The 16,704-nt window shown below is 38.0% G+C and overlaps 1 protein-coding gene across 4 annotated transcripts in view; it reads left to right on the top strand.

Moving 5' to 3' along the window:
- Positions 1-5,091: 5,091 nt before the first annotated feature.
- The window catches only part of LOC131257999 (uncharacterized), a 43,455-nt gene continuing 31,842 nt past the window's right edge, over positions 5,092-16,704 (top strand). For all 4 annotated transcript variants that reach the window (XR_009177759.1, XR_009177760.1, XM_058259020.1 and 1 more), the window contains exon 1: positions 5,092-5,444. Coding sequence is in view for 2 of the 4 variants with exons in the window: in XM_058259020.1 (XP_058115003.1) it covers positions 5,234-5,444 (211 nt within the window). In the remaining 2 variants the exon portion in view is untranslated. The remainder of the gene's footprint in view (positions 5,445-16,704) is intronic.

Raw genomic sequence — 16,704 nt, forward strand, 5'->3', positions numbered from 1 at the left:
ATGATCTGAGAAAAGCGATGAACGGCGTGGATAAAACACTTACATCACGGTGGGCCCCACAGAGCCCTGCCGGACGGATTACCGTCCAGGCGGGGGTAGGACGCAATCCGCGTCCGGTGAAAACGTCGTATCATAGACTCGTAGTCGTAGGAGAGAAATTATAAAATACTCTGCTGGAGCATGGAAGATCACACGCAAGCACCTACCGCACAGATGCACACGGCACACAAGTTTCTTCTGATCCGTGTTCATCTAATGAATGGGTAAACCAGTGGCAGTGAACCGTCCACAATAAAAAACAAAATGTCCATCGATGAGGTGGCTGGGATGAGCCGACCAATCGTATTTTTGGGCTATCTACCGTCGCTGATATGTTTTTTTCCCCTGGTTGGAACCGATGGACGGTCCAGATCAATGAGCAAATGGTCAGAACGTCTAATTACTGATTATAGGTGTCATCTTCAAAGATGCACAAATTCCTTCCATGTGAACCCCACGTTTTAGTGACCCACACCGTTGATCGGATGGGCCATGCGATTGATGAGAAGCAGCTCTGATTTCCCTCCCATTGGACGTTCAAAAATGCATCAGATAGAGAAAAGGTAAAAACAAGGTCCATATTAAAGGGAGAAAAGTCCAAATATCCAGATGCCTGTTTGATTTCTAAATTATAATATAAATGCTAACTCATCCTTTCTTCCCTGGTATTTTTGGATGGAGGTTGACATCAATGAAATCAGATTGCGTACTTAGTTATTAAATGAGATCTTCTTATCGTTCCAAGTAAACTCACTTGGGCCCACCGCGAATGCATGTGGTTTGTCCACACCGTCCATCCTGTTTTTCAGCTCATTTAAGTGGTTGAGCCCAAATTTTAATTATATCCATAGCTCAAGTGAACCATACCACGGGAACAGTTGGAATAATGATTTCCTCCACTAAAACCTTTCTGGCCCCACAGTGATATTTACTTGTTATCCAAACTGTTCGTAAGATTGTAGATACGTGGGTGAAGTTAAAACACAAACATAATCTGGATCTAAAATTTATGGGGCCTTGAGAAATTTTCAAAGTGTGTAAGCTCAATTCATATTGTGTTTTTGTGGTGTGGTCTATTTAAACTTTAGATATACTTCTTTTTTGGGCTCAAGCACTAAAATTATTGGTAAATTGAATGGACAAGGGGATAAAATACATAAATCATTGTGAACCTAATATACTTTACTCAGTAGGCAATCCACTTCAGACATTAACTGACATAAAATTTATTTTAGCATAAAGAGGCCGGAATAAAATTTAGATGGCAAAATATGAACTCCAAGGTAATGCATTTTTATATACATGCTGTCCATTTATTCTGCTAGCTCATTTTGGGATATGAACAAAAATATGAGGTAAATCTAACGCCTTCAATGAATGGCACCCCCATTAAATAAGGGCATTAAATGCATATTGTTGATAATTGCTTGGGGCCATAGAAAATTTGGATCAAGCCGATATTTCCGTTTTCTTTCTATCTATATCTGCATTTTCTCATGAACCGGTTGGATGAGAGATAAATATAAGTGTGGTCCGACATAGGCATTGACTTTCAACCAAAGACGCCTCTTAGAACCACTATTTCATGTGGTGTGGTATATTTGAACCGTGGATTTGCCTTATTTTTTGAGGCATGCCTTGAAATGAGCTCATGGAACAGATGAACAGCATGGATAATCCATATTCGTCACAGTGGGCTTCATATATTTGTCCGTATAAAAACACACCATATCTATTTAAAATTGCATGATTTTTGAAGGATTAATTTCTACAAAAATATAAAAAGCAATAATGATCAATTTACAGAGTATTTATTTGTCGATATGAGAATCAAATAAACCCTGAGAGCAGGATAGCTCAATCAATGAGATTAGAAGGCAACTTGTGATCCCATTTTGATTTAAATCAACGGTTCTTCGATAGAATGATCCCTGCATGTAAGAAGAAGGACGTAGAATGTTGCCTTATGAAATGGTAGACAAGAACAACACTTGACAATTACATGTAAAAATAAATTTGGGTGAGTTATTTGACACTCCTATGTAGAGTTGGGCATTGAGTTGAATTGGACTGAGGGTCAATCAGGGTTTTAATTCAATTCGGTTTTGAAATAAACTTGACTCGAACTTGACTCAATTGGTAGTGAGTTCAGCATTTCTGATCGGATCCAAATTCGAGTTTTGCCTGCACTAATCCAGATTGAGTCCAACTCAATCACAAGTACTGAGTCAGGTTTCGGATCCAAATCCAAGTTTTGCCTGTACTAATTCAGACTGAGTCCGACTCAATCACAAGTACCGGGTCAAGTTTGGTGCAGTGGGCATTAACGGGCTAAATTACAATTCAATAAATGTATGTGTGTGTGTGTGTGTAAGGAATGCTCACCTTCTTACGCAAGCACTTATGTACACTTTGCACATGTGTCATGGAAACATAATATGAATGGTTCACATGATGCGGCACCCGTTGAAACATTTTGGGCTCAAATTCGAGCTTGATCCAAAACCCTAGTCGGTCATACCAAAGAGAGCTGCAAATGAGGAAACTGTTGCCTTTTTCTATGGCTCACCGGACAAGTGAGTCTACGAGTCTACGAGTCTAGTTACCTAGTGCCCAGCTCTACTCCGATGGGAATAATTGTTATATACTGTGTTTGGATCAAGGGTCACATTTTAAAGATCCAAACCGTTTATACAATGTGCCTAATGTTGGGCGGTAGATATGTAAAAGATTATTATTATTATTATTTTTTTAATATATTGGAATATCTCAACACATTGAATGATTCATCTTTTTTATTGGAATATGGACTCTCTTTAATATTTAAACAACCAAACGGTTGAAATATTATAATTCGAGTCTTTTGGATACCCTCCATACACAGAGGGATTTCTATCGTACAAACGAGCCGGGTCATTGAAAAGAACCTCGATTCTACGGCCAACGTATGCCGTTCATTTAAAAGGACCTCAATCCTACGGCCAACGTATGCCGGGTCATTGAAAAGGTCTTTGATCCTACGGGCAATGGTTCATGGCAGCCATACACATGCACTCACCAATCATAGATATGAAACCGATCTACCTGAAATCAAACCATCCAAAATGTCTGCCCCCACTTTAGATGGACCACAAGTTCCAAATATTATTTATTCATCCAAATCCATCAATTAATTTTCATTTCAACCATTCAAATTTTTAAAAATAAATAAACTATTAATATATTACTTTATAAAATATTATTTATTCATCCAAATCAATCAATTAATTTTCATTTCAACCATTCAAATTTTTAAAAATAAATAAACTATTAAAATATTACTTTAATTAAATTCTGTAAAATCCATTCCGTCTACCAGGTTATATCATTGGTTTAGCCTACATGACAGAAAAATCGGCTCGATGCAGGGTTCAGATGGGCCACACTAAATGAAACAATGGAGATGGGATGCCAACCGTAGGTTTGTGCGGGGCCAACATGGTGTGTCTTTAATTAGCCTCCTTAATCAGGTGTAATTCAGCACGATGAATCAAAGAAAAGGAAAAAAATCAGCCAGATGCACAATTCAGGCGGGCCACACCGTGTGAACTTAATGGTTTGGAGAGCAATTTCACATTTTTCCCAATGGTGTGGCCCATATGAATGATTAGGCAGGCTTATATTTTGTATTTACGGTACAAATAACGTTTATCGCCTGATGCACAGATTGGATTTTACATTTATAACAGTGTGGGCCCCACTGGTGCTGTACACAATTGCGGTTCCTGTTTGTACAGTTCAGCGCAAGTAAGATGCAAAATGGTCAAATACCGACCTACCGGGTTACTTTCACCAGCGTAGGTGAAACTACTTAGAAGTGTACGGGATCCAGACCGTTCGTCGCGCACGCTATCTTTTTTGGGCCTTAATATCGAAAATCAGATGATTCAACTCTCAGGTGGGCCACCGTAAGAAAATTATACCTAACACATCTAAATTCACTTGATATGGCCCACCTGCGTTTTGGATCTCTGAATTTTGGGCAACGCTTTCATGCCAACGCGATATACCATATGGATTGGATGACATATAAACGCCATGGAGCGTCTTACTAGGGTTGTATGTCGAGTTGAACTGAGTTGTGCTGGCCTCAAATGGACTTGGCTTGAGCATTGGCTGACCTTAGCTTGAACTCGGCTTGGCTCAGTCCTCGAAACTGACTAGCTAGCTCGGCTCGGTTCGGTCAGCAGCTTGGGCCGAGTTTGAGCCAAGATTGAGTCGAATTCGCCATTGAGACATTTCTACAAACACCTAAACTGTAACTTAAAAAACTCATTGTTTTATAGTTTCAATGGTTTTACAAGTGTTTTATTAAACATATTTTAATTAACATAAAAATCAAAAAACAAAAAAAAAAGAAAAAAAATATTTGTTTAATGTACATACTTTGCTTGCCATCGGCCAAACATTCCATGTAACCAACCAAATCTTCTTTGCCACCAGTCATATCTCATTGAGTTATTTTATCAAACAATTGTGAGCAACATGAATGGCAAAATAACCGCGTCACCAAACTGGTTTGATTCGAGTTGATTGAGCTGGATTCGATCCGAGTCGAGTCGTGCTGAATTGGGGCCTATTTGAACTCAACTCAAACTCACTTTTGAGCTCAAAAAATCAGCTCTACTCGACTTGAACTCAGCTTCCAACCGAGTTGAATCCAGCTTTTTCGAGTCGAGTCAAGGGAGCTAACCATGGTAGCTCGGTTCGTGTACACCCCTACGTCTTACACAAAAGTAACGGGGGATATTCCTTCCCAACTGTTTCCTGTGGTGTGGCCTACCTGAGAGTTGGATGATTATGATTTTTGATTTCAATGGTTAAAATGATGTACTGTGCCAGATGGACGGGGTAGATCTAATGAAAGTTGGATCTCTTCTGCGAAAGTAACCCAGCACGAGTTACCCTAACGCAGATCAATTAAAATGATGCCACGTGTATAAACTAGAAGTGAATGCCTATGAGCTACCGTGCTCTTTAAGTGTACCATAACTTTCTCTAACACGAGAGAGAGGGAGAGGGGGAGAGAGAGGTGGTGAATAGAGCAGAGAGAAGCAGAGAGCGAAAGCTCGCTAGATTCCTCAGAGCATGGTCTTTAGATGAATAACTGAGATCTGATCTCAGAGAGAGAGAGAGAGAGAGAGAGAGAGAGAGAATGGGGTGTTCTTTCTCTGGTTTGAATGCTCTGTACGATGCCGTGAACGGAGGTGGGGATGTCTGGATCAACGAGAATCGTTTCAGGATCGTGAGGCAGCTGGGAGAAGGCGGATTCGCGTATGTCTATCTCGTCAAGGAGGTCACTACCGACGGATCTGCTGCTGATACTGGGAGTGGAAAGAAATTCAAGGACTCTTCTCATGTTTCAGGTCTGTTTAGATCTCCAGATTGCAATCTCTTTCCTTCAGATTCTGATTGGAAATTTGATATATTCGCCGCTCTCTGTTTGATTTGCGTACACTCAATTTCAATCTTCGCTATTGAAATAGTACAAATGTGTTGCTTTTTCAATACCCAAGATGGAGAATGGTTGTATGCAAAATCTATCAGTTTGGGTGTAAATAGTAGTTGAATCTCTCTATCTCTCTCTCTCTCTCTCTTGGATTTTGAGAAGTTTTTCTTTTTCTTTTTATTCGATAATTTCTAGCTAAGGATTTAAAAAATATATTTCTTTTTAAGTTTAAAGAGAACATATTCATGAATTTTGGTACCTTTTCTTTTGGGAAAATGATAGAAATGATTTTTTTTTTTTTTTTTTTCAGGTGCATCAGAAATCGCTTTTTCTTTTATTCTCAACCTTTTTTATTTTTATTTATTTATTTATTTTTTATAACAATAAATTTTGGTTTTTGAAATTTGAGGTGAAAATGTGGTTATGAATTTCATTAGTTACTACATTTAGAAGTCTTAGAAATGGATTTTGTTTTGGGCTGATCCAGTGTGTATGCATCAACCCTACAAATCATATGATATATATATTTTTTTCTTTGGAAAGGTAACACAACTAGGGATTGAATTCTGGATCACTCACACACTGCACTGTCTCTACCAGCTCATCTAACGAGCAGGAAACTACAAATTATATGATTGGAGGAATGGGTTGATCAATCCTGACCATAGATTTGTGATGGGTCATCTAATGAGCAGGAAACTACAAATTAAGTGATGGGTCGCACCATAAATTTGCCAATTGTAAGAAAAATGTGTGATTATGAGCTGTTTATAAACCATCTGGTCTAAGGAGATTTTTTTTTTCCTGGACCATTACTGTAAACTTTTCTTGATTTCCAGCAATGGTTATGGATGGGGTAGTCATGTACTTCCAGTCAGCATGATGTTTGGTTTGTGGCTCATCCAAGTGATGGTACTGCAGTTGGACAGTTGGAATCTGTTGCCAATGTTCAGTGATCAATGGTCAATGGTTTGTATGGTGATGTTGTATGAAAAAGAAGAAAAAAGAAAAAAAGAAAAAAGGAGAGAGTGGAGAGGAATGGATTTTTGAACACACCGTGCAATTCAAAGGTTTATAGGGGTTTCTCCCTTTGCAAGAGAATGCTTTTACCCTAAACTCACACTTTAAAAATAAAAATAAAAATTCCAATCTCATTATTCATTAACTCTTACCATGCACATGGACTTAGAAGGTTAGGCCTAGCTACAAAAGAAGTCTTTATGTAGGCCTAGATACAATTTTTTTTCCTTCGCCAACCTTCTTTGCCTTAAAAAAAGAAGATGAAGAAGAAGTCTTTATATAGGTCTAGATACAAAAGATAAAGATCTAAAAGAGATCTTTCAAATCTAGACTTTAATTAATATAATTTAAATCATATCCTAAAGATTAAAATCTAAATTTGAAATTCAAAAAGAGAAATAGAAACAAATAAAAAGATTATGAATTTTAAAAGATCTTTCCAAAATAGAAAACTACTAATGACTTAATGATACATAAAATCTATTAAAATTTCCCAAGAGACAAATCTCCTAAAATTACCAAAACATCTTGAGGACATCCTAGCCCACAATCCAAGCAGAACCATCTGATGATGATGGATGGCTTGGATGCATCTATTCCCCCAACTTTGAAAGAACTTGTCCTTGAGTTGATAGCCGGTAACAATGTATTGGATCAATCCAAGTTTATAAATCTTAAAAGATCCTTTAAGAATAGAAAATTACTAATCATTTAATGACACATAAGCCCTATTACATATTTACGAAGAGAAAAGTATCCTAAAATAACCAAAATGTCTTGAGGATGGATCATTTTATGTCCTGCCCCACAATCAATGGTTTTCCATCCAATGGTGATGGATGCTTGGATGCATTGATTCCCCCAGCTTCGAAAGAACTCGTATTCGAGTTGATATCCTGTAGCATTTTGTCAGATCAATTTGACTTTATAACTTGTCTTCCTTGGCTTCCGTGACAATCGATGATGAAGGCCTATCTGTTGGATTGACACTACTGACATTGGATAGTTTCATAGATCATGCCACTTCTTCGTCTTTGCGTTCTCCACATTTTAAGCATCAACCCCCTAGCTTTATAGTAATGGAGTTGTGAGTTTATTAGCTCCTTGTCTACGCGGCGTTCCCTGGTCTCCAATTGTCATTGGGACAGGACCAACATGTCCATCTCAACTTTGACATACACAGCATAATGCACCAATTTTATGTTGAGCTTCCTCCACTAATTTAACTGCAAGTCCGTTGTGTGTTCCATCAACCAATCCATCCATTGATCCATTAATATATTTATATGCAAATCCATAGATGGGCTCTTCATGTGTATCCTCATGGATTATGGTGTTTTTGCTAGGCACATCATCCGTAAGATTTTCAAACAGTTCCTCTAATGAATCTTGGATTAGTTTACTGAAATTTTCTCTGAAAAACTCAGGCATGTCAAGTGTTACATCATGTGTAGTCACAATCTTCCAATCATTTATCTCTTCTACCATGATGATGATTGAATGGAACATCGTTGGAACCACTGACATCTGATTTCCAAGATGTTCCCACGTGCTCGTGCACAAGGAGGTACTCTTTGATGTTGTGTTGATGTTGTCAAATTATCCAATCCACTCAAAATGTTATGGAGCATTACTTCCAATGATGACAATTCCCCACTATTTTCTCCTTGACATTTATCTTCTTGCTTAGCATTTATCTATAAAAGTACATGGATGAACTTTCTCCGATACAATTTGATATATGGTGGTGGATGAGAAAGAAAAGAAGAGGAGAAGAACACACGCCACATAATTCAAAAGGGTTGATTTTTACAGGGTTTTCTCACTTCGCGACATAATACTTTTTCTCTGAACTTGACACTTTAAAAATAAAAAATAAAAAATTCTAAACTCACAATTCAATAACTCTTCCCATCATATGGCCGTAGAGGTCTTTCTATAGATCTAATATAAAAGATAAAGATCTAAAAGAGATCTTTCAAATATAGATTTCACTAATTTAGATCTAAATCCTATCCTAGAGATTGACATCTAAATCTCAATCCAGAAAGGGAAGTAACATCAACTAAAAAGATTCTAAATCTTGAATGATTTTTTCAAAATAGAAAATTACTAATAACTTTCAGAGTCTTTGGCTTGTTAGATGAGCTGGTAGAGACAACGTAGTGTGTGTGAGTGATTCAGGGCTCAATCCTTGATAGCGTTACCTTTCAAAATTTTTTTTGGTAGATTTGTAAACTAGAAGTAGAAGAAAGAAAAAGAAAGAAGAGGAGAGAGTTGTGAAAAGACAAGAAAAGAGGATTGTAGGGCTGGGTTTCTCCCTTCCTCCTATTTATATTAATAACAAGCAAGTCACCTTAAGTAACAAAAGCAAAATTTCCCTTTTGTCCGAACCAAGAGTCCTAATCCAATTTAACTAAAGAATAGACAAGAGAAGGTGCTTGGTGGGCCGTACAATGATATGAACCACATTCATATCCATTAGGTGGGCTGTACAACCATAAGGCTCATATTTCCCATGCGTTAACACTCCCTATCAAGCTGGAGCATTGATGTTGTCGATGTTAAGCTTGGAATATATGCATGTAGACTGATTGTGAGGTAGAGCCTTGGTGAACACATCAACAAGTTGATCCTAATTATGGACATATGGAGTAGAGATTTCACCACTGGAGACCTTTTCACTTATAAAGTGATCATCCATTTCAATGTGTTTGGTTCTTTCATGATAGACCGGATTGTTTGCAATGTTGGATGTTGCGTCATTATCATAAAACAACTGCATAAGTAGATTCATCACAAACCCTACTTTCTGCAATAGTTTCTTAATCTGCATTACTTCACAGGTAGTGTGAGCCATTGCTCTATATTCTGCTTGAACGCTCGATTAGGCTACAACACTTTGCTTCTTACTCTTTCACGTGATTATATTTCCTCCCACAAATGTACCTAGTAGTAGATCACCTATTTGTCAAAGAACTTGCCTAGTCCGCATTAGAATATCCGATGACTTGAAGATGATTGTTCCGTCTATATAGAATTCCCCAACTTGGTGCTCCTTTAATACATCACAAAATCCAAATGATTGCATTCGCATGAGGTACTTTCGGAGAGCTCATAAATTGGCTCACCATGCTCACAATATAAGATACATCTAGGCGATTAATAGTTAAATATATGAGTTTCCCAACCAATCTTTTATACCTTCGTGGGTCTTCAAACTTATCTCCGTGATCACCAATAGGTTTGTAATCCAGATCCATTGGTTTATCAACTGGCTTGGTATCAAGTAGACCCGTTTCCATGTGCAAATCCAAAATGTATATCCGTTGGGATAAATTACTTCCTTTCTTTGATCTGACAACTTCTATACCTAGAAAGTATCGAAGATGACTCAAATATTTTGTGAGAAAATGCCTTTGAAGATACCTTTTCAGCTTTTCAATCCATCTATCGTCACTTTCTTTAACAACACCGCCATCAACATATACTATTAACACAATAAGACCTGATGTGCCTTTCTGTACAAAGACAGAATGATCTTCATGACTTTGAAGAAAACCATAGTTCATCATAACTTTATTGGATTTGTCATACCATGCACGTGGAGACTGCTTTAACCCATAGAGTGTCTTTCTCAGTTTACACACCTTTTTCTGACCCCCTTAAGCAATGAATCTAGGTGGTTGCTCCATATAAACCTCATCCGTGAGATCACCATGAAAAAAAGGTATTTTTAACATTTGGTTGGAAGAGGGGCAAGTCATATGATTAACGACCATGGAATAAATAACATGAATATAATTAAACTTGGCAATAGGAGAGAAGGTTTTAGTATTATAAACACTAAGGGTCTAGGTTTCGGTATAATCAACACTATGGGTCTGAGTGTATCCCTTGGCAATCAAATGAACCTTCAGACGTTCAATAGTACCATCAGGGCAAAACTTAATGGTGTGCACCCGCCTGCAACTAGCAACACTTTTAACAGTAGGTAGACTTGTGAACTTTGAAATGTTATTTTGGTAAAGTGCAACCATTTCCTTTTCCATCGCCTGCTTCCACTACTTATGTAATAGTGCTTCCTAATATAACTTGTGAATAGAATGAGAGGATAATGATAGTGTAAATTTGCGAAAAGTTGGAAGGAAGCATTGAAGGAGACATTTGGAGATATGATGATCAATATACACACGCTTATCTTTTCTCAAGGTAATAGGAACATTAGACTTATTTGGAGAAGTCACTAGATCACTAGGCTTAGAAGAAGATATGGTTGATGGTACATCATATGAGTGGCCGCACTATCTATTTGTTTGCATCACGAGTAGAGTTATTGTTGAGTAGTGGGAATAGAGGAGTCGACAGAAGTAAGAGATTGGATTATGTCTTCTTCAACCACAACAGGTACATGCCCAACTTCCACATCAAGAGATTTATTGTCTACCACAACATCCTCTCACTTCACCATGGCTGCCTTGATTACCTATGCCACCATGATCATTGCCTTTGCCTTGTCCAGTAAATGATGCAAAAGTAGAGCTATCATTGGTTTCACTTGTAGACCTCGAGGATACACGATGGAGGCGTGCATGTTCCTTGTTTAGAGATGGCAAATCCTTGCCACCTAAAATTTGTGCACGAACCGCTTCATATTCAAGCTTTAAATTTTAAACCAGATAAAGATTTAGCATCCAAAGCTCGTCACATTCATCTGGCATTGTTTTTCTAAATCTGTAGTGGGAGGTTGGTACCAAGGTGTACCAAATCGGTTATATATCAGTCGTAATGGCCGAGTCTGTTACGCAACATAGGGGTTGAAACGGTAACCCCAGTTTTTGGCTCGCATCGCCGTTACGCCCCATAATGGCCGTTACTGCCCTGTAACATTTATACACGGCTAGGTTTTATTTTTATTATTATTATTATTTTAAAAAATTTTTAAGTTGCGATTTTCCCCATTTTTGCACTTTTCTCTTCCGAATTCTTTCCTAAACTATTCTACTGCAAAATTTGACTATTCTTAGCTTGAATTTGAGGATCAAAACAAGTTATTTCAAGGATTTTGTTGAATCGAAGCTCTGTGGACCATTTTCTGAAAAATCTTAAAAAATAGGTATTTATACATTTAAAAAAATCTTTGTTGTTATGGTTGAATATAATGTGTTATTCAAATTAGAACATATGAATGTGCATTTTACAGATTATGCAACTGATTTTTTTTTTTTTTAATTTTCGTACTATTTTTGGTCAATTTTTAAAAATGAGGAAAAATCATTTTTTTCTCTCGATATTTTCTTGTTTTAATGGTTGAATATTGTGTGTTAATGATAATAGAATATATAAATGTCCTCGCCTCACACTCCTCAAGGACATGTATGTATTGTAGAATTGTAGATTAAATTATGGAAAATAATAGCAAACACTTACACATGTGAGATATTTTGATGTTAAATTCATTTTAATATATCTTTCATTGGTATTAGATAGAAAATTAAATCTATGAGTTTTGCAGTCAATTCAAGGTTGTCAGGTTCATAAATTCATCAAACTGCCCGATACAACTTTCTCACCAAAGAGTGGACTGTTACACCACCATAAACACATTCAAAATTATAAATGAATGCATAATTGAAATATTTAGAATTTTCTGAATTCAATGAATTTTTTTTTGATTTTTTTTTAGAAAAGAAAAATTTATGACGGTTATAGGGGGTGTATCGGCCGTTACGGCGCCGTAACAACTGATAGTCCCGTAGCTGTATCGGTAACGTTGGGCATCGTTACGCCCACCGTTACTGCAACGGTAAACCTTAGTTGGTACACATTCAATTCCTCCCACATTCCTTTAATCTTTGAATAATATTCACTGAGGGATTTATCTCCTTGTTGAACCAAATATTTCTTCAAACAATTAGTACATTTGAGAGATGTTTTTTTCAAATGAATACATATCCCGTAATGCATCCTTCACTGCCTTTGTGGTCAAGGTATTCTATAACGGTAATGGTGGTCATAATGGCCACCACTGTTACCTTTACGATATGGTTTGTAACGATTGTTATGACCCTTGTAATAGCCATTACGGTCTCTCTCTCTCTCTCTCTCTCTCTCTCTCTCTCTGTTTAAATTGAAAAAAATTGAAGAACCTGTATCGGCCTTGTAATGGACTATTACGAGGCCATCAAGGCCTTTATGGGGAGCGTAATGGGCCGTTACAGGGGTTGTAATAGCCTTTATGGGTCATTTTTTCTGTAACAACCATTACGGCCTTTACGACCCTGTAACGTATAATGATTTGCCACTGTTACCTTTACGTAATAGCCTTTACGACCTTGTAATGACCTTTATGGAACACCATATTTGTAGTATAAAAAAAAATTACATTAGCACTGACGGATGATTCCATACTATTCCATAGCATGTCGTAATTTGAGCATTCTCTTCAATCCATTGTTTATATGTACTAGAACTCTTATAACGTTTTTCTGTGGTTAAGTACTTCAAATTTTCCTTTGCAGTTAAAAATACTTGAATAAACTTAGACCGCTGGAGGTAGTTTGTTCCATTTAATTTAATAGAGGTTATCTGGACCCCTAAAAGATTAGATGAATTTATGAATTCAGTTCTCGAATCACTTCTCACTTCCATGTGGAACAAAGGACTAGAATATACCGCAAGCTTATACGAACATGGGCTGACCTTTCATGACCAAAGAACACTCAACTTGTGCGTTGTTATTTTATTTTATTTATTTTTTGAATAAACCTCTACGCTTCACATGGTATGACGCCACACTTGAAAAGAATAACCAACGCGTCCACATGTTCCAACCAATCACGAGGGTTGATTATCACGAATATGGCATCCAACGAAGGCAATCAGTCCACATGTTCACACATCCCAAGAGAGGTGATGATCATGAACACTTCATCCCCTTCTCACGCACGGACCATTACAAAGGTCTGGCACAACAAAAAGAAAAGGAACCTTAGGTTTCTTAAAAGATGTTCAGCACATATGTAAGAGCCTGAAAAAAGGAGGAAACAAGGACAGGGTAGATGGGAAAAAGATGGATTAGATTAGAAACAAGATTGCTTTGATACCATGTAAATTTGTAATCTAGAGGTAGCAGAAAGAAGAAAAAATAAGAGGAGGGCAGAGAGTTGTGAAAAGAAAGGAAAAGAGGTTGTAGAGCCGGACATCCCCTCCCCTCCTATTTTTATTAATAATAAGCAAGTGAAAAGACAAAAGCACTGTTAAGTGACAAAAGCAAAAATTCCCTTTAATTCTTAACCAAGAGTCCTAATCCAATTTAACTAAAGAATAGACAAGAGAAGGTGCTAGGTGGGCTGTACAGCTATACGGACCACGTCCATATCCATTGGGTGAGCCATACAACTGTACGACCCATATTTCTCATGCATTAACGGACTTAACGGCCCATATTTCTCATGCATTAACAGACTTAATGACACATAAGGTCCTATTAAAGATTTCCGAAGACACAAAACTCTCAAAATAACCAAAATATCCTGAGAACGGTTGTTTTGCATCCTGCCCCACAATTGAAGTGTGTCCATCTGATGACGATTGCTTGAATGCATCAATTCCCTGAGCTTCAAAAGAACTCGTCCTTGAGTTGATAGCTGGTAGAAATTTGTCTAATCTATATGACTTTATCACCTGTCATCCTTGGGTTTGGCGGTACTTGATGATGAATTCCCACACATTTGGTATCACGCCACTTCTTCTTTTGTCTTCATGCTCTCCGTGTTTTAAGCACCAGTACCACATTTGCAATAATGAACTTGTGAGTCTATTAGCTCCTTATTGCCATAGCGATGTCCTAATCATCGTTGGCCTCCGATTTATGAGCTTTGATTGTTGTAGGGATGGGACCAAAACGTCCATCTCAACTTTGACATACACCGTAGAATGTGCCACTTTGACCGTTTAGTTGCTCATCTCTTCCTCCGCTAATTTAACTGTTGGTCGATTGTCTATTCCATCAACTAATCAATCTGTTGATCCAGTGGTTGATTTATATATCAGTCCACTGATGGCTTCTTCCCATGTATCTTCTTGGATTGTGGCTTTAGAAATTCTAAAAATCATATGGCCTTAGAAGGCTCTATATCTCATTCTTCATCAACTTTTCTCCTACATATAGCCTGTGAATTCTTTATATATGCCTAAACACAGGATAGATCTAAAGAGATATTTTAAATCTAGACTTCACTAAATTTGATCTAAACAATACCCTAAAGATTGACATCAAAATTTCGCATTCAAAAAAGGAAATATCAACAACTGAAAAGATTCTAAGTCTTAAATGATCTTCCCAAAATAGAACTTTACTAATGATCAAATGATGCATAGGATCCTATGTAAGATTTTGCAAGGCGCAAATCTCCCAAAACATTGATAATATCTCAAGGATGGGTTGTTTTACATCCTACCCTGCAATTCAAGCAGGTCCATCTGATGATGATGGATGGCCTGGATGTATCATAGGGTTTGTACCATATATTAAATGGTACACACTAGTAGAAAAAGATTTGATGAGGATAATGTGAAGAAGAGATGAGAATATTGAGAGAGAAGGAGGAGGAAAGTTTGGGAGAGATGATATGTGTTAGGCTTGCATGCCCTAACACATAATATTTTATTATGAAAAAGCATATAGTACACTGCAGGGGAATAGGGAAGTGTGCACATGCACTTACACTAAAAGGACACACTATAAATATAATACACTAGCATTCTCTATACTCCCCCTCAAGTTGGAGCATAGATGTTGATCATGCCCAACTTGTCACGAACACGATGAAGAGCATCTCGACTCAAGGATTTTGTAAGAACATCAGCAAGTTGATCCCCAGATCGAACAAAAGGAGTGACAATTTCCTTAGAAGCAACTTTCTCCCGAATAAAGTGACAGTCAACCTCAATATGCTTGGTTCGCTCGTGGAAAACTGGGTTACGAGCAATATGGATGACTGCTTGGTTGTCATAATGAAGAGGAATAGGACTCGAAGGAGGATAGCCAAGTTCTTCAAAAAGATTGCGAAGCCACACAAGTTCACATGTCGCATGAGCCATAGCACGATATTCAGCTTCAGCCGAGGACCAAGCTGCTTTTTGCTCTTCCAGGTTATAAGATTGCCACCTAGGAAGGTATAGAAGCTGGATGTAGAGCGGCGATCAAAAGTACTACCTGCACAATCATCATCGGAATAGCCAGAAAGATGAAGATGACTATGCAACTGAAAGCGGAGGCCAAGACCCGGGGTTGATTTTAAATACCGAAGTATGCGGTAGATAGCCGTGAGATGGGAAGTATGGGGAGCTTGCATGAATTGGCTAACAACTCCCACCGCAAATAAGAGATTCCGGTGAGTAATAGTCAGGTAAATAAGCCGGCCTACAAGTCATCGATACATCTCGGGATCAGTAAGGAGAGCACCATCATCTGGTCGAAGCTTCCGTGAAGTATCCATGGGAGTGGTAACAGGCTTGCACCCTAACATGCCGGTTTCCATGAGAAGATCGAGCGCATATTTTCGTTGTGACAAGACCAATCTAGATGATGAGCGAGCAACTTCAATTCCGAGGAAGTAGCGAAGAGGACCAAGATCCTTGATCTCAAACTTGGTCTTCAAAAAATCTTTGACCTCCCTCATTCCAGCAGAATCACTAGCGGACAGAACAATATCATCCACATAGACAACGAGAACTATGATGCTCGTTGATCGTCGAAATATAAAGAGAGAATGATCGGCATGACTGCGAAAAAATCCAAACTCCAAGAGAGCCTGACTAAATTTTTCGAACCATGCACGTGGGGATTGTTTGAGTCCATAAAGAGCCTTCTTCAACCGGCATACAAGTGCAGGGTTGTGAGAAGTAATAAAGCCAGGAGGTTGATGCCTGTAAACTTCCTTTGCAAGATCCCTATGGAGAAATGCATTCTTAACATCAAGCTGAAACAAGAGCCATGATAAATTAACGGCCAAGGAGAGCACAACGCGAATCGAGTTAAGCTTAGCCATCGGAGAGAATGTCTCGAAGTAATCCACACCATGAGTCTGTGTGTAACCCTTAGCAACAAGACGGGCTTTATAGCGATCAATTGAGCCGTTTGGAAGAAACTT

Source organism: Magnolia sinica, chromosome 10 (assembly GCF_029962835.1).
Source record: "Magnolia sinica isolate HGM2019 chromosome 10, MsV1, whole genome shotgun sequence".
In the NCBI taxonomy this organism is placed as follows: Eukaryota; Viridiplantae; Streptophyta; class Magnoliopsida; order Magnoliales; family Magnoliaceae; genus Magnolia; species Magnolia sinica.